The sequence below is a fragment of the Colius striatus genome, chromosome 2, assembly GCF_028858725.1.
Source record: "Colius striatus isolate bColStr4 chromosome 2, bColStr4.1.hap1, whole genome shotgun sequence".
Taxonomy (NCBI): Eukaryota; Metazoa; Chordata; class Aves; order Coliiformes; family Coliidae; genus Colius; species Colius striatus.
The window spans coordinates 41963599-41989734 of record NC_084760.1 but is presented as its reverse complement, the minus strand read 5'-3'; the positions used below and the strand labels follow the sequence as shown (position 1 = coordinate 41989734).

The window sequence follows — 26136 nt, the reverse complement described above, 5'->3', positions numbered from 1 at the left end:
GATAAAAAGAAAAATCACTGAATAACTCACTCTGAAGTGAGCAGTACTCATTCCATGCAAAGAATGAGTCAGGAGTTCTAGGAATAAAAAGAGAGTAATCAATTAACAGTATTATAATGTACCACACACAGTGGAGCTATACTAAGGATCACTAGAAACCTTAATTGTAGCATTTCTGTGATCACTTCATCAACTTAGTCTTCATCAGCACAGGGTTTAGCTAAACTTTGTGAGTTCTTCAGATTTCACCTCTAAATTAATAGGCAATCTTGTAGAGAAGCTTTACTATTTTGGCTGTATATCTGTTGTATATTCAATCTAGGAATAGTTGCTAATGAGAACTGAAAAGAAAGCAGTTAAAGAATTAGTGTTCTGTAAAATTCATGAATTCTAAAATTGTGTCTGGGCATAATAATAAATACAATAAAAGTCTGAATCTTTCAGTTTATTTCAGTTAATCAAAAGGAAAAATAAGCTTGAATTACTGTAGCTCGTATACACAGATAAAACAGATATTTTCTACCCACATCAGAAAATGAGAAGATTGAATTGCATTCACTTATGAATTGGATTTGTTCTTCAATAAAAAGAAAAATAAACCATACTGAAACTAAACGACAAACCAAATGCTATTCCACTGTCATGTTGTCCAAAAGACAAGTAAATTTGCTATTTCTTCAACTCTTTGATCATTATGTTTAGCTTTTAAAGATACTACTCACTACTGCAAATACTCTAATTTCTGAACAAACTGGTGTAATTTTTTTCTGATAGAGGAATATAAACACTCTGCCGCAGAGCTGATTCCAACCCACAAGAGGACAAAACTGGACTAAAAGCAAGAAAACATTTATGTTTTCCATAAAATATAACAACAATTTTAAATCCTCTCAAGAAAGGATAATTGCAAATTTTTGAGAATGAGCAGGATAAAGATGGAAAAATAAAATGGCATATTCTGCCTTATTCCCAAATCCCAACAGCTACTGAAGTTTCTTTTTAAAATAATTAGAGATACACTCCATTTATACAGATGTCAAGGCACAAAATGGAAAAATAAAAGCTCATTTTACACTTTATAGAGAAAACAGTTATTTCTCAGGGCCCTAACCTTAAAGTCTATACCATGAGAGTGAACTCTGGCTCACAAAAAGCCACATTTCCTTTAGCACTGTGTTTTTGGCAAAGCAGTAAACTGCCCACAGCACTTCTGTAGCATCACCAATATGCCCATAGGCCCCTCAAATATACGAAGCCTGGCTACAAGGATCTGCTCTGGTAGCACAGAACATGAAATCCAGAGGATACATGTCAAAGAGGATGTAACTCAGAACCAACTTCATCTAACGATTTTGGTAAAAAAAGAAGTTTTATAAGAATTCACCTTTAAAAAACAAATACTAAGCTTATAAAGAGTCAAAAAGTGTTATTATTCCATGTAAATATTAAGCAATAAACATGCTCTTTGATATGCAAATACGTGGAAAAAACCACTTTGGTTGATTCCTGAGCTAATCTTCAGATAGAATGATGAACTTGAGGTGGAAGTCTTTTCAGGCTCAAAACTGAAGAAACAGAGCAGAATACTCTCAAGAATTTAGAAAATACTGGGTAACACTGATTATTTTTTGCTCTAGATTAATTTGTGACTAGGCTGATGAATTTTCCAATAAAACAGCTTTTTAGTGCTTCCATTCTAACTTACTTCAATCACCAACATGGAATTTGTCTGTACAGTGATTTGGGTACTAAGTACCCATTTATTGTATGGCCTGTCCTGATACACATTGTAATCATAGTCTTTAGGCTGTCCAACATCATCATCTTATGCCAAAATGCAGAATTTCAACCTGCTTAGCACCTTTGTCCCCTCAGTACATACAGATAAGCGGCAGAGGCAGAACCTGTGTTTCCTCTTCAAATGGGAATATAACAATTCACTTGACTTATAGGTTGCATCTCCAAGTTAAAAGCACTCTGTTTATCCAACCCTCAATACTCCAAGCAGCTAAGTGGTTTGGGTGCTTACTAGACACTTCCCTCATGAAGCTACTAAGTACACATAGTGTTTTATCTTCTTAAAACAAATTCTTATTTATCCATCTAAACAGAACAGAAATAAATGGCCAAAGTGCTAAAAATCTTTCAGTATTAAAAAACAACACATATACTGTCTTACCTACACAGAACATTTACTCAAAGCTTAGAGTATTTTACCTTGGAAGTTATAGGCCTGGATTCTGGCAACCAAACCACAGGGTTTCTCTGAAAAAACACCCCTTCTTCCTCACTTTTGGGGTTGGAAGGTCAGAGGAGGAGGTGTGAGTGAAAGGAATGGCTGTAATTGATTTTTTTCCCCCTCATTACCAACATTCGGTTATTAAGCAGTCTGTTGGTCAGAGCACAACCAAAACAACAAAAAAAAAATCTTTAAGATAATTGACATCTACTTATCCATTAATGGACTTTCTATAAATATTGCCTGCGTTCTCCTCCAGATATGAAAAACCAACTACTATCTAGCACAGAACACACCATATGTCGGAAATTTAATACAAACGTCTCCCATACTCTTTCCAACCCCACTTAAGTTTGATTCTCTTCTATAGCTCTTTAGGCAAATCTATATGGAACATTTTATATGCTCTGCAGAGATAGCCCACTGCACTTCAAATGAGCTCAACACCACACTGAACACAGCTATGTTTCTCCCAGTTTCTGAACTGGCTATTTCAGAACAAATTGGGCTTCACATTGCCTGGAAGGCTGGAGAGCAATTTTCTCCTACATATGCTGTTACCACAAAAAACAGTGCATCTTTCAGTTCTTCATCCTGTTTCAATGCCTTCATTTCCCCTCAACTTCAGTATTCCTCTGATTCTATGATTCCTCCTGGGAACCACATTGTTAAAAAACTCATTAAAAAGAAGAAATATTTTAAAACTCTCCTCCCATTTTTTGTTCCTTTTAATCTCCTCTTTTCAACTCTCTCATGAATGATCTTCAGATCTCTTCTCCAACAAATACCATAATACATTTTAATTACAAGGAAAAGCTTAAACTGTTGACAAGCTGTGAAAAAGTAGCAGATCCAGGTACTAAATAATTTGAAGAAAAAAAAAAAGAAGAAAAGACATAGAGAGAGAAATGTGAGAAAGGATGAAACTACCTCATTTTAACTTTTTTTTTTTATATGCTGTTTACAATATTGAGTGTCTCAAGCTTATACAAACATCACAAACAGGTACAGAAATACTTCAACTTGCAATGATTGTATAAGAAAAAATTAAACAGCTGAGTTTGGTTGTTTGGTTGGCATTTTTGTTTGGGGTTTCTGCTTTATTAAAAATTACAGAGAAGTAACTGCGATGATCGGGAATCATGCTCAAGTTCAAGCAGACAACAAGACCAGCTAATTACACTCAAATAACTAACACTAATCATACTAGAATACGTGGAAAAAGTAAATAATAAAATTAGAACTAACTACTCTCGCTTTACCATCGCATTGCTCATTTTTGTTACAGTTCATTATATGGGGGTTTTCTCTCCTTTTCTCTTATTTTCCTTAAATGGCTAACTGCATATAATTAACTGTATACTCCTCAGGGCAGTGACCATTTCCTTAATTTTCTGTAAAATCTGCTGCTATAAACAATGGTACTATGCAATGATAAGTATTAAAAAAATAGTAATGTTTGTTGAGATACATCAAGTATTAATCCTGCACAATAATCCAGAAAATACAGAAATAGGAGAAAAAAAAAAGCCATAATGAATCCATAACTTTCAAGCATCACTACCCAAAGAATGGTTTACGATACTCCATTTTAGTATTATATTTAATTTCTTTTGAGGTATTTAAAAAACATCTGTTCTAAAAGTTATCAAATGAGTATTGTTGACTCAGAATTCTGCAGGGTTCAAACTGCTTCTAGACTGTCAGTTAAACATACAATAGTTTAAATACATATTATGGAGCCAACCATTGAAGCAGGCACTTAGGAAAAAAAAAATGCTACACATTAAAATACACATGAAAAATACTGTCCAGAAGTTATAAATCAAATACAGACTCTAAATTCAGTATTTAATAACTACACAATTTAGGAAAACATCTAGTTTTTATTACTTACTGAATTAATTTCATGTCTTAAATCTACATTGCTACAGACTTATACAAGCACAGAAGCTACTGAAACTGTATAAATTTAAAACCAGAAGGAAATTTTTATTGCTGAACTATGCTCCTAAAAATGGGGTTAAATATGGAATTGCTGACACTAAATCTGAAGAGCATGAATACTCGGCTTTCCTATTTTTAAAAATCTGTTCTCTAATCTTGACTGAGGCTTGAAAGTAATAAGTCTGTATTTTTCCAGTGTAAATGTTGTGCAAAAGCCTTACAAACATTGATCTAAATCTGCAATTGCCATTACTAAAATAAATGAAAAATCTATAAGCAGCAGTGAAACTGGCATGCAAATAAAAGAACTGTCAAGACACAGATTGCCTAAAAATAAGCTTACAATGACTATTTTAAAGACTGTGTGTGGTCTTACCCATATATTTTGGCAAGATGCACTTTCCCCAACCACAGCTAGATTCATCCAAAAGCAGTGGCACTGGAGAGTCTCTGTCTCACCTGTCAAACTTGAAGAACGCTGTTCAGCAGACCACCATGAGTCCATGGATAGGATCCACAGCACTACAGCAGCTGTTCTTGATAAGCATTCAAGAACTATAGAGGCAAATGCTTCCAAAACGTTCCGTAAGATGATCACCCTTAATATATATGCATTTAAAAACAAACAGAAACAAAAACATATCTAGAACAAGGCTTTCAGGACATTTATGGCAGAACAGCATCAGTGACTTCATACTTATCTCTGTCTGATATTTGGAAATAATAACAGAAGATTCAAGTCTACTAATTTACTTGAGAATTTAACTAAATTTATTTACGTTCCACAAATTATTACACTGTTCAATTTGCAGGCAATCAACAACTAGAACTCTTAAACCTCATGTAATCTAGGAAGATGAAATTTGCTATTCTTAGTTCTTTTCCCACTTCAGACACTGAAAACATTTTCACACCAACCTACAAATAGATTGTGGGAAGGAGAGATAAAGACTGCTTGGCTACAGTAAAGGTAAGATTCAGTTAAAATGGGACGAAGTGAGAAAAGTTGCCAGTTTTAAAACTACTTTAGAATTTTCTGGTTGTCAAAATATCCTCTTGAGGAGAGCTTATCTGAATTCTGTCTATATAAAATAACTTTGACTGTTATTAAAAAGCATATAATCATTAATTTCCAGAGTGATGTGAATATTTTCTAAAAATAGGTCACTGCTTTTAACTACTGAGATCTGCTCTGGTTTAACTACTTGTAGCACTGTATCCTAGAAGCAAGAAAGGCTCTAGAGAGATTACTTTCACTTTTCCCTAGATATATTTAGTGTACTAACTAGCATAGTTAGGATATTATTTTTCTTTGGTTTTGTCAGTAGCATGTTTGAAATAAATTTTATTAAGTGGTAGTGTATGTAACATTGCATTGTGGGTAGCAGTTTCCTGCCTTAACCTAGCCACATCCTCAGCTGTTATATGAGACAAGTTTCCCATGTTTTCTGCAAGTTGACTTTAAAAAAAAAGAAAGAAAAAAGAAAAAAAATCAGACAAGAATATATCTAGAAGGTTAGGATGATTTTAAATACCATACACTCACTATTTAGAATGCATGTACATAATAAAAGGGCTTTTTTTTCCCCTCAGTTTCTCTACAATGCACAAGACAAGCATCTGAGGAATACAAGAAAAGTAACATTTGTCAGAAAAAACATGTCTGAGTAGCAAGAATAATCAAGATGAAACATATTTGACCATTAACACTTTAATCAAAGCCTGATCAGGTGGTAGATCATTTCACTGGAGAATATCTTTTGGCAACTCAAGATGAGTTAAACCAATTTATTACTAATTGCTATTATGATGTACTCGCTGAGTAACAGAACATGACCATCCAGATGTTCAATGTTACTCCTTGCAGACACCAATCAGCAGCATATTAAAATGGACTCCTAAAACAACCTTCTTGATATAACTTTAATTCACAGACAGTTTTACCTTTTGCTTTAACAGGTCAGTATATATGTAGTATCGACATACATGAAGCTGTTGCAGAGATGACGGAAATTAGAAGTCTACAAGATACCGAAGTCTAGGAAAAAAGTTCTATAAAATGTGGAAATACTTTAAATCAATGGTATGTTAAAAGTATTAATTAAGAACCATCAAAAAACACAGTACGATACCTCTAAATATTACTTCTAACTTATGAAAAAAAGAGCCAAGGAGAGGTTTCACTATGTAAAAAAAGAAAATGTTGCTCCAGTAGAAACTGATATAAGTAATACCTGAATCACAGGATACTGCAATAGGACTGGTTTATTACAGGATATATTGTAAAACTTGTGAGTGTAACTTAATAAGTTGTAGCATAGGAACAAACATTGAAGTATAAAAACTTTCAGCAAGGCATCACACTGTTTATATGCTGTACGAACTTTGAGTGACATTAGGCAAAATGTTTGGAAATGAAGCACAGCTTAAAAGTTTCAAAATACATTTCAAAAAAGTGAAAGACGTAATTATCTTTTAGTATTGCATTACAATTAACTTTAAATAAGATTTCATTTGTCGTCAAAGATCAAGCTCATAGTTTACCAGAAAAATTCCTTCACATAATACTTCCTTTGTAAGTGTACTTGTGACTTAAAGCATCCCCTGTGGAACACGTAAGTTAACTTTGATTTTTGTAGATCTATGTTTTAAACAAAGGACTGTCAAGCATGAGTCTCCAGTGAAGACACTGGTTTATACACTGGATTTTCAAGATTCATACATCATGCTTTATCAGAAGGGCAAATTACACTGAACAAAGACATCGATTTCACAGGTTTCAGGTCCACATAAAGTTGAACTTTATAAAGTTTCTATACTAAACAATAGCAATTTTTTCAGTGACAGTTTCTGCAAACTGCATCTAGATTTCTCAGATAAACTGCTTGGTTTTCTGCTTTCACTGGTTTTTGCCTTACCAGATAAAGACTGCACTGTAATGTTCTTAATCTTGACAGCACAGGTGAAAAAGTATGTATAGCAAAAAACCGAAATCTTATAATGTAATTATGTGAAAATACAGTAAAAAAAGTTTGAGAACAACTTTATGTACAAAAGCGAAAGCATTAAAAAGCCATTCCAGAAAAAACCTGAGTATAGTAATTCAGTGCAATAAATTTGAAAATTCCAGCTTCTGTAGGAATTTAATTAAGGATGTGACTAAGAATAAATTCTGGAGTTTTAAAAATCAAACAACTGCATTCACATGAATGAAAAAAAATATTTAAGATCAAGACATGAGTTATCTATTATATAAAAACATTGAATCTACCTATCGTCAAATAGAAGTTCATAACTATCTTAAATGCATAACTGCAGTTGAAGAAATACTGTGCTTACAATTAAAAATTTCACAAATAATAGAGGCAGCAACCTCAAAAAAGCTTTGGCTGCATCAAAAGTTGATTAAAACTGTAATGCACACAAACGTATTTTGTTTATATAAAAAGATTATCATTCTTTCCATTGTTTTTATACCTTTAACTTTTTTTTCCATTGATATTGTTTACCATACTGTGAAAACAAGGAAGTAAAATCAATCCATCATTAAGAGAAATAAATATCACTCTAACTTACATATGATATGGATTATTTGCAGAATGTGCCTTTTTCATTTTCAGGTAGAATTCTATAAATTTGCCAGCATCTAATAACTTTCAAAGTACTGAAATAAGTATAATGCCATCTATTTTACAATAAATAGTACAAAACTAGTTTTTATTAATAGAGGTTTATGTTGCTTTGATAAATATACAATAAAAATCAAAACCCAATCTGTAATTTTTACTGAAACCTCCTTTCCCATTCTCTCAAAATGTGCACAAAACAGAGAACCTGCTCTCCACCCCCACCTCCAGCTATGCATCTCATCTCATTCTTGACCAATTTCTTACTGGAAAAGCTGAGAAAAAAAGAGGAAAATAAAAAAGGAGGGACAGCAGCTTCAAAGAGATGTATTTTATTTTTCAAAACAAAAACTGAACAATATCTAGAAATTGTTTTACATGGTTTTCTGCTTCCAAAAATATGACAAAAAAAAGAATAAATTTTAAAATCATTCATCTAAAACTAAAACATACAGTGCATATGTGATACAATCAGACTAATAAGAAAAGTTCTAGACATAATGTCCAAAGAGGCTAAAAATAAGATACTTTTTCAAAGATGTTTCCAATTTTGCTCTGAATCTGAGTGAGCAAATCAAGACTACTAATACACACTGTCTGTGCACATTATTCCTTACTACACACAGCATTTTGCAATTTATTTCAAAGCCTCTATTATAAACAAAAAAATACTGCTTTTGTTAACCCACTCTGTACTGGTACAGTAAAGGCTTATATTACAAAATCAAAGTTACAGTATGTTAAGTATACAAAAAAAATTATACACACATGCACACATATGATATTAAGTATTTAAATCTTACATATGTATCAAATTTATGTTTCATTTTAAAACCAAGTGTTAACATTAACTGGTGAATAAAGTTATTTATAGTCTCCCAAAAAGTTTAAGACTGTTCTATTTCTCTTAAACACTGAAATTATAATAAGCAATTAATGTAAGTACAATCAAAATCTCCCAACTCTCACAGTTCCTCCTGTAATGCAATGTCTACATTAAATCCTAGCAATATCAGTATTCAAAGCATCATTTAGACGGCAGTACACAACTAGCTATGATATCCAAATGACATATTTTTCCCCTAAATATAAAAGAAACATAATTGCCCTTAATTTGCATTACATAAAACTGTCAAGTAGTTTTGACAGCATGTAAAGGAAAGGCAGACATGATTTAAGATTTGCAAAGGAATCCCCAGACTAACACTTCTGTGACAGCCAATTACAGTAAAAAACACAACCCCAACAAGCAGTCTGCTACTAGACCTTAGGAAAGGTAAAGTTTCTTACAATGAGTTACAGATTCACAAGTACAGGAAGACAAGGAGAAAAAGTAAAACAGAAGGAATCCAGCAACCCAGCAAATATGAAGCAGACCCAAGATCGTGATACAATCCAAAGATGTAAATTATTGTAAATCATCACTGTTGTTCTGAATTTCACACAGCCACTTGTGCCAATTTTGCTCACTTTTCCACAGACAAAATAATGAAGTAGAGAGATGGGAGTAAAATAAAAAAAGAAAGGAAAAAAAAAAAAAGGAGGGGACAAAAAGAGTGGGGGGAACCTGAACTAAAAGTACAAATAAAGTTCTGCTGTCCATATGCTTTAACTGCACAGAAGTTTGGGCTCTTACAGCGTTTTGTACTCTCTCCAAATCCTCGTGAGTCACAAAAATTAAAAAGCTATATCCTTCTGGATGCCAGGAAGGGCCTTACCACGGGCCTTTTGTCAAAAAAAAAAAAAAATTAAAAAGGAAAAAAAAAAAAGAAAAAAAAAAGGAGAGAAAGAAAAAGCCACAGTGTAGGCAGTCCTACTTGGAGTCTTCTGATGTCACAGCCACATGACTCGCTCGCTCCAGTAACAGTGCTTGCAAAAAAAAGGAGTTTTAAAGCTTTTGCTTTTTTGGATTGTGTGAATGCTTCATTCGCCTCACAAACAACCACAGAACCACAAGTGCGGTGCAAACTTTCTCCAGGAGGACAGCAAAGAAGTCTCTGGTTTTTAAATGGTTAATCTCCGCAGGTCACTACCAGCCACTGAGACCAACAGAGTCAGTAAGTGCTCTCTAACCACAGTCTATGCAGTAATAGTAGGTCCTTCAAATATTTGCTCATTCTCTTTTTTTGGTTTTGTTTCCTTGCTTTTCACATGTTACCAGTGCTACACAATTTTTTGACAGGGAAAAAAACAACTATAGAGTCTATGCAATCCAGGAACACTGTAAAACTAAAACAAGGCTTGGCTATGGTTTGTGTTTTCAGTTTGAGGATCCAAGAAGTATTTACACCAGAAGGTGAAAGCTCAGCGTGAACCGAGAAGGGACTATGGCATCAAACAGCCTGTTCAGTTCAGTGACACCATGTCAGCAAAACTTCTTTTGGGGTAAGTACTGCAATATTTGAGCTTCTGTTTTCAGTTGTCGGGAATTTTCTTAATTTTACTAACACTGGTTACAGTTACCTAAGCAAAAACTTGCCAAATGGGATGCTGGGGTGTTAAAATAGCATACCTGGTTTGTTGGGGAAAAGAAAAAAAAGAAGTCACCATAAATAACTTCTGCAGATTTCTGAACAAATTTGCTAGTTGATAAACTGAGTAAATTGAAGTTGGTGGCTTAGTCTTTTAGTGTTCAACAGCAGGTGTGCTCAGTTGTCACCTGGGTCAAGGTATAGCTACATAAATTTGGAAGACTCTGATGGGATCTAGTGTAACGGTTAATTTTGTATTAGGGAAAAAGATCAACAGTTAATGAGTTAATCAACAACAGCATAGAATATCTTATTAAGATATTGTGATGTAAAGTATAATACTTAAGATTTACCCACCGTGATCAGTTAACAAAAGATAATATGAGACAAATTATATGACTTAAGACTGCTTATTCTCTAAGCCTGATGAAAATGAGTAACATGTAGTATCCTATCCTACCCAAACTGCTCTATCACATTGTTCCGAACATCTTATTTTTAAGCATATATATCAGATGAAGTTACCAGGGTAAATCTGCAGTTCTCTAGCTAGTCTTTTGTTGCCCTCATTTCACAGCTAAACATGTTTGATAATATATTCACTTGTAAAAGCAAATACCTCTCATTACACTTATGAACAAGCAAACATTCCTGTATAAAAATACTAAGCTATGAAAGAAAATAACCAAGATTTCACATGCTGGTGAATTTATGCTTTAATTGAAGGTGGTATTTTAAAAAAACATGGAAGAGGACTGCCAAATATTTACTTCATTATTCTGAACTGTAAACACAGATTCCTTTAAGAAATCATGTATGTATACTGAGGTATAAATGCATGCCCATAAAAATCATAAATACACTATAAAATTGCACCTCTATCATTGCTTTCTTTGAAAAGCTGCTTCCTCTCAGATACAGTCTTAAAATCAGTACAGAGCACCTCACTCAGTAAATAGTAAATAAAATTGAATATGACTGATTTATCTGCAAGTTAGATATATTTTAAAATGTGTTGGAAAATACTGTATTCTAGTCCTCCTTGACGAGCACTAAGAAATCTGTTGAAAATTTCTTTCAAAGCATCTTTTACTGAGACAGATGAGAAAAACTAATTGAAAATTTTAAAAGATCAAGAAAAAAAGTTCTGAAAACTTACAGGATTTTCTTAATGGTGTCCATGATGAAACTATAATGGGATCGTGGCTAAATCTATTTACTTTCCTCCCCTGCCCCCTTCTAGAAAACCAACAATGATAGAAACATTTCCAGTATATACATCCCTATTAAGCTTGTGTTGTAATGAACTGACGACTGGAGTTCCTTTTACCCCTCCTACTTCACATGTTTTGACTGGTTTCCAGTAAAGCACAGGAATAAGCTATAAGACTGTGTATAGAAATAGAAATGAAGAATAGCTTCTTCAGGGAGACCAATTTAATGTATAATCCACAGACACCGAAAGAGATAACAGAAGCTGTGGCTGATCATGTAGCTATTATACAACAAATGCTGCATTGAAATGCTAACTCAAAACTGGTTAGCAGCTTTTCTACTGAAACGGCTGTCTTAATGAAGCACAGCAGAAGTGTAGCCAGACCACATTATCCCAGTGTTTACAACAGGAAATACAGTTTACATGTATAGGGATTTCTTTTGCTTTTACTTCCAAAAGAGATTAGAAGAAATTTAGTTGGCTAAAATTATCAAAACACAGAGTGGTGACTGCTTAATTCATCTACTTTTGATCATTCCTAAAGCAAGTGAGAAGCAGTGTAATATGAATAATACTTTTCCCCAAATTCCACTAAATAGGACTGGAAATACAAATTTCACTTTAGACACAAACAATGGATGCAAGGAGCAAGAAAATCTCATTCATTCTATCAAGTGATATATCTGAAGCTAAAAAAAAAATAAATAAAAAACCCTCCACTTTCTTAAAAAGAAGACAGAGTATATTTTAAAAAGAACAAATGTCAGAAGACCCAAGTTACTCATAAATTTGCTGTTCCCTACCAATGGCACAGCAGTACATCAAAATACAGAGTCTGTTCTTCTCTTCTGTACTGGTTCTCCTTCTACTGTCATCTCCACCTTATTCCTTTCAGGACTGTTGAATTTAATCATGTTTCTCTGCAAGAACTAACTGATGAAACATAATGATGAGTATTAATTGGGAGAACAGGGCTGTGATGATTAACTCACATGATTGCTATTCTATGCCATTAACTATACTTCTGAAAATTCATATTTCACTTATTTTTGTCTGGTTTTGACTTCATATGAAGGGGAAAACATCACCTACAACACTTTTTTTAAAAAAAAGCAAGTATGTGCCTCTTCATAGGTGGATTTCTTCCTAAAAAGTCAACCATATCAGAATTTGGCTGATAATTTAATCGATTCTTTCACATGCTGATCACAACAGACAGACATGGTAAATCTAAATGAAATTCTTCAGATTAATAATAAATCAATTTTACTCTGCTTATATTAAAATATTCCTCAGAACCTTCTCATTTATCCTTACAAAAACCCACTGACCTTTTGCAGATTTCAGGTCCCTGCTGCTCTACTACTTGGTAACAAACCTTACATTTTATCGATATCTTAAAATAAGAAGAGAAGTAGATCCTTTTTTATTATCTGTTTACATAAAGCAGAAGTTTTCTGCATGTTCCAGCTCAGTTGAACATATTCCTGTTATTGTGAATGCTAAGCAGAATCTCAGGAACTGCTGCCCTTGGCATAAAATATAATTCAAAATACTAGAATGTTAAAAAAATATACTGAAAACTGTACAAGAATGACTATTCTCATGTGTGCTAAGCAAGCTGCAAGCTTCTCACTAAGGTTTTCAGTATATGAAAACCCTCAACCATGCAGAATTGCACTACACCACTTACAGGGTTCTTAGTCAGAAAAATGCACTGATCTGTTTCACTATCTGTCTCAAATGAACTATTAATAGCCAATATTGTTTAAATCAACCACACTTACGTAAAATTCACTGAGATCGAAATGTTCCAGTTTGTTAGAAGAACATGAAAATATCTGATGGTTAAATAAATTGGGGAGAGGGAAAAAAGCCTAACTCATTAGGGGCACTAAGATTTTATCAAACATACAGGATTAATCTCTATTGAATAGAACCATTCACAAATCAAAACTTACTCCACTTCAATACTTTCATGCAGTGCTAATCAATTACAACCTTTTCTAGTTATTCAAAATCCATGTGCTTTTAATTTTATTCACTGGTGGTCTAAAATATAATATTCAGGCCAAGCTAAGTCATTCTGTATTGCAACTTTGCTTTTTTTCAATAAATATTCATCTAGAGGTTTTCTTAGAGAGAACTGCTCATATGAAGACTGTGGTAATATTTTTATACTGTACCTCCTTGTTGAAGCAAAAGGTTAGGGGTTACCTAAATACCTCAACTGTATATACAAAAAAAGGAAAAGGTAAGTATTCACATGAAAAATCCAAAGGGACTATATTATTTATTTTTGCATTTCCTATGATTAATGATGCACCAGTGCATACTTGAAAACTGAAGTCAAAATAGGGTAACACCTCAAATTCCTCTACAAACTGTACAAATATCAAACTTCCATGCTGTATTAACTACTCCACCAGAAATATTTAAAGGCTCTGCTACCCCACATTAACAGCATAACAATAACACTGAAATTTCTCTTCATCGGTGTGATTTCTTGGTCACAGTCAGACTAATATTAATCTTAAAACTGCACCTAGGCCTTTATTTTTCCTGACTGCATTTCAGAACATGTTTGTACATTTTATGAACATGAAGCTCAGAGCAGTCTTAAGTAAATAATGAAGATCTAATACTGCATCTATTTCAGTGTAAAGGGAAAACAAAAGCGGTAAATAATTCTTGCAAGAGATGCTAACTATGCAGTGCAGACAGTTCAAAAGAGCTAGATAACAGTGTTTAAGGATATATCACACCTTGTGGCACACTTCCATCCAGGGGTAGCATTAATAACAACTAAGAAGAAATGTAAGTTTACATCAGAAGCCGAAAATACAAGCAAAATCTGGTATACTTTAACACACAAATCTAGCACACTCCAGGGAAATTAAAGCAGAAAGGGAAGGGAGGAATTATCCCATGCTTGCCAGGCTGCAAAGGTGCTGAGCACTCGCATTTCTGCTGCTTGGCTACTACAGGAGCCAACGGCAGCTGTCAGTGCAGGACACCTCCTGAAAATTACACCCTGTGTATGTTTTACTCTACGTACCTAATAAAAATCAACATTGTATGTTGCAGGTGATGGAGTTGGTTTTGAAAACTCATTAAATACACTCCGTTAATAAGAATTACAATAAATTGCCACGTTTAATATGCCCAAGAGTATATGATGTTTTAATTAAGGCAGCCTCAAGATAAATAGTGAGTTTAAGATGCTAAAAACTGAAGCGTTTTAAGATCTTAACTTCAGCATGAAGGGAATCCAAGTTTCATACAACAAGTTAAGAAACTGCAACATGAAAATATCGTTATTTTAAACAAAAAACTCAATGTGTACATTTATTCTGATAAGTGTTTTCAGAAATGAATTAGCAAACTGTGCACTATTTATTTCAAAGAGATTTTCCTTGTAAATTTTGCCAGGCTTATGAATTAACCACAGATTTTCATCCAGAGACAGTAGACACCCACAAAATGCAGAAAACATCCACCTTCTCTATGGGAGATCTCCCACAAGAAACTAGTGTTATCAACAAAATTATTTTTTTCCTCACATAATATACAATTGTTTTAATTACTACTGTATAAACTTATTTCAAACTGCCTTCTAAAGTCTTACGGGGAACAGACGAAGGAAGTCTGTCTTTTGCTCTCAGGTGTTTTTGTTTTTAAGTTAATAAAGTTTAAATCTAAGAGCAGGTTTCCTTACATAAACATGCTCTCTTTTACAAATAAATATAAGAGCTGCCACTTACCATACTGAAAAGCGCACCCTAAAGAGAATATTTTAAAGATGAGCACAGAGACAAAATAAACTCCAGTTACTATATCGTAAAACAGTTTAACACTTCCAATAAAAAAATCCATTATTCATGCATCTGTTTCCTGTATATATTTTTTATTCTGCTTGTTACCATATTGTGCACTGTTCTAACCTTCCTTATGTAGCTGTAAGTTTCCTATTTCATATAGGACTTGCCCCAGGAGAGAAAAAAAACATAGGTTTTCTACTGACTCACTTTAACTGCTGAAGTCATTTTAATCAGAGCAATTAAATTATTCTGTGCAACCTTCTTCTTAAGCATTTTTATTTCTAAAAATTAATTTCAGCAGAGCAAAAGATTAAGGGGGAAAAGACTATGTTTTCCTTTAAATACACATTGTGCTTTAAAAAGTAAGGTATTTCTGTATCATACTTACTATATTCTTAACAGCCTTCTTTAGGAATTTTTTTTTTTATGTCTAATGAAACTATCATTAGTTTCACAGCAAAGGCTAAAAACAGTTTCTTCTGCTCTCTGTCTCCTAAAAATGCCGCATTCATTAAGGTCAGGCAGTTCTGGAATTAACAATAGTTTTAAGTTTTAATATGTTATAGCTAAAACCCCATGGCAAAAAAATATTTTGGCAGGAATTCATTCAAATATGGTTACTATATTTCTAATAGACACTAGCTCATTTCACATATTATATTTCATCAGAACTGCTTGCATTTCATAATGATCTAAAATTTATTATCATTCATTTTCCTGAATAAGAAAAGTTAAAAGCTGATGACCTTACATACATTTTTTTCCTCAGAAGTTATTTGAACCATAAGTATGCCAAACCATTGTTTACTTATCCCTCATGGTCAGATATCTTACATCTAAATCCATTCTGTGGTTTACTAAAACAGAAAGACAGAGCCACTGCCAGTTATATAATATTTTATTGTTTGGAGGAAAAGAATCCAGCCTCTACTACAATGAAAATTAACTACAGCACTAATAAGATATGTTTGTTTCTATATGCACGTATATGCATACACACCAACGACCATACGCTGGGTGTAGTTCTTCTGCAAGTGGGTCTGGTATAACAGATCAGAGAAGGGTGATGTTGCAAATAATTTTTAATTGATTAATTTAATTTCCTTGTTAAATATCTTTAATACGTATGATCCTATACACATAAGAAAGAAAGAAGGTTGTGGGTTTCGATTTTTTTAAGGGAAATCATCATAGACAAATCATTATGCCTTAATACGTTCACTTCCAAACTGTGTTAATCCCTCAAAGTATCTGTAATTCATTTAAACACAAATCAGAAAAGACAGAGTTAAAAAAGCATGATATTTTAATGCATCCATGTGTGGCATTAGAACAGGGTATTTTCTTTTTAGAAAGGTTAATGAGCTGTTTATGTGCAAACATGCACATGTATACAGTTCAAGCCTCTAATTCCTTCTAATCTGTACTTCCAAAATTTTTTATTTCTTCAGGTAAAAAAAAACAGAAAACAAACACACCCAAAAACCCCCAGCAATAGTGTAAATTTAGAAAACATCTCTATTGGTACAATATTTTGTCCCTTAACGCTGAAGCTGTAAAAGAGAATGTGCTAGTGCACTCAGATTTGTCAGTAGTACAAATACCCAAAGAATTTTTATTATCTCTCCTTACTCTAATAGGCAGTGTAGGAACTTGCAGCAAGGGTCTTAATATTTGTAAAGAAAAAGGTCTATTAATGCTATTACAGCATTCTACAAAAACTGTAAATGTTAGTGCTACTAGTAAAATAATAGATGGCAGAAGTACTCATTTATAATACTTGGCAATATTTCCGAGGAAATAGATATTTGGGAATAAGTCTCAGTATCTTCTTGCTTCTTTCCATAGTCCCATGAAGAGAGAAACTGCTTTTGTGGACATTAGACTGGCTAATCTTAATGCACTTGAACTTTCAAAGTGAAACTGTATATTTTAGCCAAAAGAGTCTTATTTGTCGGTTGGCTGCTGGTTTTGATCTTCTGAAAGTGATCAAAAAAATAAGGCACACCATATTTGTGTTGAAAGAATTCTGATGTGAAATACAGAGTTGTCCTGCCAAGAAATTATATTACTTCACAACATTATTTTTATATTAATACTATAATACATCATTAATTTACTACAAATACCAACCTTCATGTAGAATCAGCAAGAGTAATTTCACAGATTAAATAGTTAGGAGTAAAATGTCTTTTAACTTCTTTTGAAGCTATAACCAACAAAAAAAACCAAATTCTGAAGGCTGCTTGTCAGAATTTGTTATTTTATGTTTCTTTGTCTCAAAAAGCCTTTCCAGGTGAGCCACAATACTGAACCGCTGTAGTATCTATGCTTTTATATAAGTTTGACAAGTAACTGCTTTCATTAAAATGCATAACCTATTCTTCTGAGAATCCTCCACCTTTAAACAGAAAACTTTCAGGAAAAAAAAAAACTGTCACATTTGCCCTTTAACATCCAAGAGACAGATACAGTGTAGCTTAGTGACTTGTATAGTAATGAGCATTTGACGAATTAATGCTACTAGGTATTGTATAATACTCAAGGCATAGGAGCAGCTTTGTAAGAGAGTAAAATCTGCAGCATATTTACTTCCTAACACAATGTGCAAAGCTTGTTTCCTCTAAGTATAAATTCACATTAAGAGAGTTCACCATGTGCGTTTTTCCAATCAGCGGTATCAAAGTTTAACTCCACTGTGTTTGGTTATTTGTGGAATAACCAAGCCATAACAATGAATGGTTTATTTAAAACTGACAGGACCAGAAAGCAGCAACTATTTACTTAGGCAGCGTACCTTAGTATACACCAGTAAAAATGTTCTCTTTTTCCCCAAAAGGATTTTCTGCATAAAGGGCATTCACTTTGCTTCCTTCCCACCCCTCTTACATCCAACTCTGTACATTCAAAACTGTTTTATTTTTCTTGCTATTCAGTATTATTTTTATTTCTCCCTTTCTGATTAAAAGGCATAAATAGAAACATTAAAACAGATTCAGAGGGCATACTCTTTATACCAACATTTTATTTAAGAAATCAACATTCAGGAAAAGTCCAGTCATTTTTGAATAACATCACTATCTAAGTAGAAAAACAAAATCTAATTTATCATGAAAACTGAATAAATGTATCTTACACAGCACAAATCATTTTCATAATGTAGCAAAACCAGTTTCATTCAAACACAACACTGTATATTGCATATGCAAACACTAAAACAACTTTTAATTTTACAGTATGTCAGGAAGAGGACCTAAAATCATGCCCTGCTATTCTTTATAGAAATTAATTCATCATGATTTAATAATTAAAGTAACATTTTAATATTACCTTTAAAAGCAAAAGTAAAATCTTAATTACAGCTGAGCTACCTAAATGCCTATTAATACATCTTAAAATAAATGAAGACTTGAGCTTGTTCAGACAGAAAGCTACATTACTATTCTACTCATTAGGTAAAAAACAAAGACTTGAAAGAGTATAATTTTATTACTTTAAATTATAATATTAATTTACTAACTAATTTCAAGGCACATGTGTAGTGCACATGTGTGAGATCTACTTGATGCAGCCAGCTTACATACACACACACAGAGGAACTGGAACATTCCAATTCTGATCAAAGATGTATGTAGCCGGATGTGTGGTTAATTCACTGATCAAATTTTCACAACTGAAAAACATCTTGAAATATATAGTCCTGGTTACCAATAGTGTATGCCTTTTACTTTAGCATCAAAATTACTCTTCATCATGTTACATTTTAGGATGTATCTTAAAAACAATATAATCTCTTTCTCACATTTCAAAAAAGTAAATTGAAAAGGAAGAAGCAAAAAGATAAAAAGGCACTGTTTTTCACTTCCAGCATTCTTAAAGGGCAGTAAGACTGAATGAAATAAAGCTAAAATATCCATACAATCTGAACTCTAATCTTAGTGACACGATCTTACTGTGAGCTTGTGCTCCATAAAACCTACATAAAAACGTCAGGAGCATAGATGCCTAGCACATGCATGCAATGTAAGACACAAATCTGCCCTGTAACAATAATATACAGTAGCTCTTCAATGTGCATGAAAGATTTTAAAATGCACTAAATCTATAAAAACATCCTACTGTCAGATTTCACCACTGTATGGTGAATCGACCAGATGGACTGAATAAACACTACTTAATGGCTAATATATTTTATCAGCTTTGTATACAGTTAGAAGAATGTGAACTAACAATATTTTCAAGTCTTCTGCCATCACATTTAGTAATCCTACTTGCTTACTAAACTGGCTCGATATAGTAAACACACATAATATAATGGCTATTCCACTAGATCAGATATGCATAAAATAACAATAATCTAAACTAATTAAGATACTGAGATGGGCAACAATTTTACTAGCCTGAACACTGATCGAAAAGACATCTCTTTTTTTTCTTCTTTACATACCTGGTTGTTACCAATTACTGATGTGTCTTCACGCCTTCTTGCTGCAAAACTTCCTTTAAAAATTACAGCACACACAGCACAACATTTGAGACTTATATACATAAAAATACTCTTTTTTTAGTAGCCCAGAAAATCTGAAGGTGTTTTTTAGGCAGACGATATCTTCACATAAAAACACACAAGGTCTGCAGACAGTAAGAAGCCTTTAGTAAGTCTTTTTGCTGCACCATAATAATCTGATCCAGAAATTCAAGGGTACCTTAAACAACGGGCTACCTGTTCTAGTCATGCATAGGAATGTGGCCAAATCATTTTTATTGATTTAACCTTTATAGGAATGCTACATATCCTCAGAGCAAAACATTTCTAATGCATTTATAATATGATATACCTCTGAGAAGTTATGAAGAAAAAATAATCTTATAACAGATAGGTTAGCCCCCCTCCACTATTATGATTCAGTGATCGATAGGCATTCAAGTGTTAGAATATTTTCAAAGTTTGTATGTGTCTGTATTTATAGGATGAATTCAGAATCTGTAACATTTACGGGACAGGACTAATATCTGACCTGTCTTTGTTTAAGGAATAAGAACTGGTGAACTGATAGCCAAGACTCTAAATACTCCTTTCATTCTAGAGTTACACATCAATCATGTTACCTGCAAACATATCAAGTTAAAACTTCCAGAATTTACAGTCCGTTTTGAATAAACTGAGCAGCATGCTAGTTATGTTCAGAAAGCTTACAGAAGGTGGTTTGTGTATCTCACCAGAATTCTTAAAGAAGTACTTCTCAAATTCCCTCATCAGAAATCTATTTCATACATATTTCAAAACAGTATTTCTTGATGTTAGATTCATTGTCTATTATTTTGAAGCTCAGGATTTTAAAAAATAATGTATTTTACTATTTGCTGCCCTTTAAAATGTTACAAACCATATAGAGTAACTCGTTTTTCAGAAAGTAAACTGTTTGGAGTTGCTCATTATGGTAAAGTGCATAACAATGTATAGCAGAAGTGGATACAGTGACTGAGTAATTAGTCAAACAAAAGCAAGTATGCTACAAATTATATTATTTCTTAGTGAAAACTAGGGGGAGAGAGAGATGGGTTTTTTAAAAACAAAAACAAAACACAAAACAAACAAACAAACAAAACAACAAAACAAACCCAAATGGAGAAAACCTGTTAATGAAAATTATTCTTACTCTTAATAGCTATTAGCATTAAATTCTAATATATTATTCCTCAAAACTGAAAGAACCATAGCCAGGCACAGTTTAGGTGGGCAACACACTAACACAGATCACATGTTTTACTAAGATTTGTATCTACATTTTTTCCTGAAGACAACAATGTCTACAAATCACTGATATTAAGGTCTCTCTCACCTACAATAGTAAGCAGATAAGTTAGTATATCAAGGCAATGAATTAGAATTAGAATGTATGGCATACCAAAAAATATGGATCTGTAATTTCTCAGATTTTTTTCCCCCCTCAGAGCTCAGCTTGCCTGTCAGAAATTACATCAATCATTTCGGTTGTTCTGCCACTTTTTCTAAGAAATATACTAAAGATAAATCCATATCCAAATATACAATAGCCACGCATAAGATATCCCTTGATAAGAGCCTAGCACTTTGTTAAACCAGAAAAAACTAAGACAGGCAGCAGAGATTTTTCTACAGAGAGCCTAGTTCTGCCTTCATTCATGCTGCACTTCAAGGATCTGATCAGATGAGTGCTTGCATTTATGCAAACCCAGTTTGCTTTGTACTGCAGTAGACTGAGAGCATTCAATCAGTTATTCCATGCAGACCAGAGTGCAATATCCATGAATAACTAACTTGTAACTCCAAAAAAGATCCTAGGAAGGTCACTGAAGCGGATCAGCTCACGCTTACTCAATTTCATCTTTAGTACTTGTAGAATAAAAGTTAATGGAGATGAATAACAAAACCTATAGATTTTAGGAAAAAAATATATCCTTGGAACAATACACATTTGAGAATTCTTGTAATGAACAGACTGGTGCTGAGAGCTGCATCTCTCTTCCACTTTTATGTCACAGAACAGAACTTGCTGTCACTTGCTGTAACAGTGCGCCTTAAGGACGAACCCAGGCAATACTGAAAAGCGGTGAAATACATGAGAAATGCAAACTTTTTATAGCCAGTGATGATGGAAAAAGGCCTAGTTTAAATGCAGTCACACTAATGAAAGTACTTACAGTAGCCCACGGGTTTTTTTAAAACATAATAGATATATTTGTACAAGAGAATTTATTAGCATAGTTATCGTGGCAAACAATAACATCTTTTGATGCTACAGAAAAGCTGCTCTGTGCTGATGTGTGAGAAAGGTCAGATGGTGGAAAACTAACTTTCTGTTCTTAACCTGTAAACTTCTTTCCTTTCCTGACTACTAACAAATATCCTAGCAGGGGAGATCCACAACCTTTCCAAGAACTCACGTAGGGAACCTTTTGCTCTGTTCCGATGGAACACAACATGTACACGTTCAACTTCGAGAGCACAGGCCTCTGAGTACATTTGTCTACACAGGTTTGCCACAGAAAAAAACACCTCCAGGTTTTCAGTTCATAAAGGTTTTATATATACACACACATATAAGCATGCAAACATACAGCCACACATATATGTCTGTAAAAAGAAACACACTTCACTACTCAAGACTGCATTGACTACAACTGTGATATTCTCGGAACCTTAAAACTTTATTTCAGTATTTTGAATAAAGGAAAACAAAGTAATAACACAGCAAATTCTTGGAAAATATTTTGCAAAGCTGTTTTATAAGAACTCGAGCAAGAAAAGTTATAAGATACAGAAAAGTTGTATTTCTGACATGATTGGTGTTACACAACAAGAAAGGAGCATCAAAAAATACTTGACCTTAGCAACAAACATTGAGGGTTAGGCAATGTGCATACTTTGACAACATATAAGTTGAGTAACACATCTTGTTTTCACGGCAATTCTGATTGTTCTCTACCTTTCTCAGGGGATTAATTTTTTGGTTTAATGGTTCTCTCCATATATTCCAATAGTGAAAGTAGTAGGAGAATGTCATTTCACAATCAAAATTTGGACTCTGGGAAACTTGCCTGTTAAGACTTTACTACTTAGCTCTCATACTTCTGATCTTCGCAAGCTCAATTCTTGAAAGTAAGAAGTTTGGTATGACTCCATTTTTCAAACACCAGTTCTTGTTCTTCTCTTTCAAAAGTGTTTCTAAGTATCTTCACATTTGTCTACAGTCCTGCTGTCTCCTCTATTTTCTGATAGAACAAGGCATAGTTCCTACAAGATGACTAGAAACTTACTCAAATGTATCATGATTATAAATGATATTCTTTTATTTTCAAAATCCACAAAAAATAATAAAACCACCTGACCAAAGGTTTTTCATTCAATTGTCTTATTCTCACATGGCAATCATTATCTGGCATGCCTTTCAGAGGTCCTGGTACAAGTCAGCGTCACCTGGAAATTCTAGATATCTTTACAAAAAAACCTGTACTCTCCATTTCTTTAGTGTTTGTTTTTTTTTTTTAAATTACATTTTTTTATATACCTCTTTTTCAATACCTATCATAATAAAAATACTGATCCATAGGTTTGGCCCTTACTTAGCATAAAAACAGCATCATCAGTTCAGCCTTGCTGAGTGTCTGCTTGTTTTAGTCAAAAGTAAAAGGCATAGTGATGACTCACATCATCAGGACTTGGTAATTTTGGTTCTTGCTGGAAAAATGCTTAGCAAATATTGTCAGCAAAATGCTTTCATTTTCTTTGTGTAAGCATATTTTAAACCTGAAAATAGCAATGCAAACAATTATGCCACCACCAAATATAGCTGTTTCCTACTTTAGATAGAATCCTGAAGGGATTTTCAACCAGAAAACTGGTTTAGGCTGCAACTAAAAATTAAAAAAAAAAAAAATCAAATCAAAGCATTTAAAAACCTCACTGACTGACTTGGATATGTGAACAGCACCATACAGGATTCTAATCGAAAAGAGATTGTATTCTTCCTCTGCTAGCTTCCTAAAAGCTGAGTTTACACTGTATACAAAGTGTTGTTGCACATCTGGTCCTGATACACCAATATTTTCCACTAAAACCACTGCCCCCCTGAGATTCTGAACAAACCAAAATAGTCAATCCATAAACACTTGCAGAGTAGCAAGGTTAAAAGACAACAAAAACAAATTAAGAATAATTAGCTATCAAACAGATCAGTTTCACAGAAAACTATTAATAAATATTAAGCAGCAGAATCAAAGCAACTTGGCTTCAGAAAAAAAATTATCTTGTCTACATATTATCCAAGACAGACTAAGTACTGCAGTACAGTGTTGTGAACTGTAGTTGATAATATCTTCTATTTTCATATAGGATCATTGTTAAGAGTCCCACAGAGACATGCTATGTTGCTTTTGTCCATCACCCCTTGTCCTATCACTTGAAACGAGGAAAATGTGCTGCCCCATTGTCTTGACATACATTTTTTCAATATTCTTATTAAAGAGATTCCCCTCTCAGTCTCATCTTCTCCAGGCTGAACAGTCCCTGATTCCACAGCATTCCTCATAAGAAAGATGCTCCAGTCCTGTGATCATCTTGGTGGCCCAAGATGATTTTGATCTTTTTTTTCTCCTCTACCTTTGGACATCATCTTTTAGGAGAGGAGAGAGAAAAAAAAAAATCCAAAAACTGGTAGAATAAAAGGTTTTAGAAACCATCATAAATGTGAAAAGATTAAAGGAATTTGTTTAGTCACTATAAAGTGAATGGTGATTATTCCTCAGTCTTGCAGTGAAGGACAGAAAGAAATTAGAAACAAAGGAGGTGTAAGAAGGTCTTTCAAACAATTCAGTATTTCATGGATAGGTTGCAACTATGCTATATATGCCACACTAGGAATTGACAGCTTGTTTTTTCTGGGACTTTTAGGTCTAAAGATTTATCTACTTCAGTTCTAAAGCCTGTTTGTGTCCCAAGATATTTAGTTATTTTTTAAACCATTAGAAAGTTGTTGAAATATATTCTCCACATCCAACCTAATTCACATTATATCCAGAGCCACTAACACCAAGTGGTCCTACAGTCTCTACAATCTTCACAGAATGGTAGGGATTGGAAGGGACCTCTAAAGATCACCTAGTCCACTCCCTGGATCAAGCAGGTCCACCTAGATCAGGTCACTCAGGAACACGTCCAGGTGGATTTTGAAAACCTCCAGAGTAGATTCCATAACCTCCCTGGGCAGCCTGTGCCAGGGCTCCATCACCCTCACAGTAAATAAGTTTTTCCTTATTTTTAAGTGGAACTTTTTGTGTTCCAGCTTCTGTCCACTACCCCCAGTCCTACCACTGGACACTACAGAAAAAAGTGTTTTTCCATCCCCCTTGACATACATCTTTTAAATACTTGTATTAATGAGATTCCCCCTCAGTCTTCTCCAGGCTGAAGAGTCCCAAGTCCCACAGCCTTTCCTCATAAGAAAAAAGCTCCAGTCTCCTGATCATCTTGGTAGCCCTACACTGGACTGTCTCCAGAAGTTCTCTGTCCCTCTTGAGCTGAGGAGCCCAGAACTGGACATAGGACTCCAGATGAGGTCTCACCAGGGCAGAGGAGAGGGGGAGAAGAACTGCCCTTGACCTGCTGGTCATACTCTTCTTGATGCATCCCAGGATGCCATTGGCCTTCTTGGCCACGAGGATACATTGCTGGCTTATGGTTAGTTTATTATCAATCAGGACTCCCAGGTCTCTCTCTGCAGAGCTGCTCTCCAGCAGGTCACCCCCAGCCTGTACTGGTGCATGGGGTTGTTCCTCCCCAGATGCAGGACTCTGCACTTGTCCTTGTTGAACCTCATGAGGTTCCTCTCTGTCCAACTCTCAAGCTGGTCGAGATCCCACTGAATGACAGCACAGACTTATGGGGAATCAGTCAGTCCTCCCAGTTTGGTGTCATCAGCCAACTTGCTGAGGGTACACTCTGACCCAGGTCGTATCTTGTGCAATAAAAAAAAAAAAAGCAAAGTTATCACAGCCATTGTTTCTCTGAAGAAACAGTGGAGTAACAATCGTAAGAGAAAGCAAGTACTGTGGAAATTACCCAATAATCTTTACTAGAGTTTGGAACAGATGAGGCAGCTAGTTGTCAGGAAGACTGTTGTAAGAGAATCCTGCCTCGGTGATTCAGACTGAAATAAATGGATTCTTTTAGCTCCCTTCACATTCTATGCATCTTATATTCAGTGACTAACAGATAACAATCACTGATAAACTTAAGGACTTTGGTACCTAACTTTTCACAAACAAAAGCAGGATG

At 34.1% G+C, this 26136-nt stretch overlaps 2 protein-coding genes across 7 annotated transcripts in view; one reads left to right on the top strand and one right to left on the bottom strand.

Annotated features, from left to right (window-relative positions):
• The window catches only part of SUPT3H (SPT3 homolog, SAGA and STAGA complex component), a 268407-nt gene that overhangs the window by 214094 nt on the left and 28177 nt on the right, over positions 1-26136 (bottom strand). The gene's annotated exons all lie outside the window — the stretch shown is intronic.
• Positions 10125-26136, top strand: part of RUNX2 (RUNX family transcription factor 2) — a 150386-nt gene continuing 134374 nt past the window's right edge. The window contains exon 1 of the mRNA XM_061989504.1: positions 10125-10197. Within this exon, the coding sequence (XP_061845488.1) occupies positions 10140-10197 (58 nt within the window). The 5' untranslated portion in view covers positions 10125-10139. The remainder of the gene's footprint in view (positions 10198-26136) is intronic.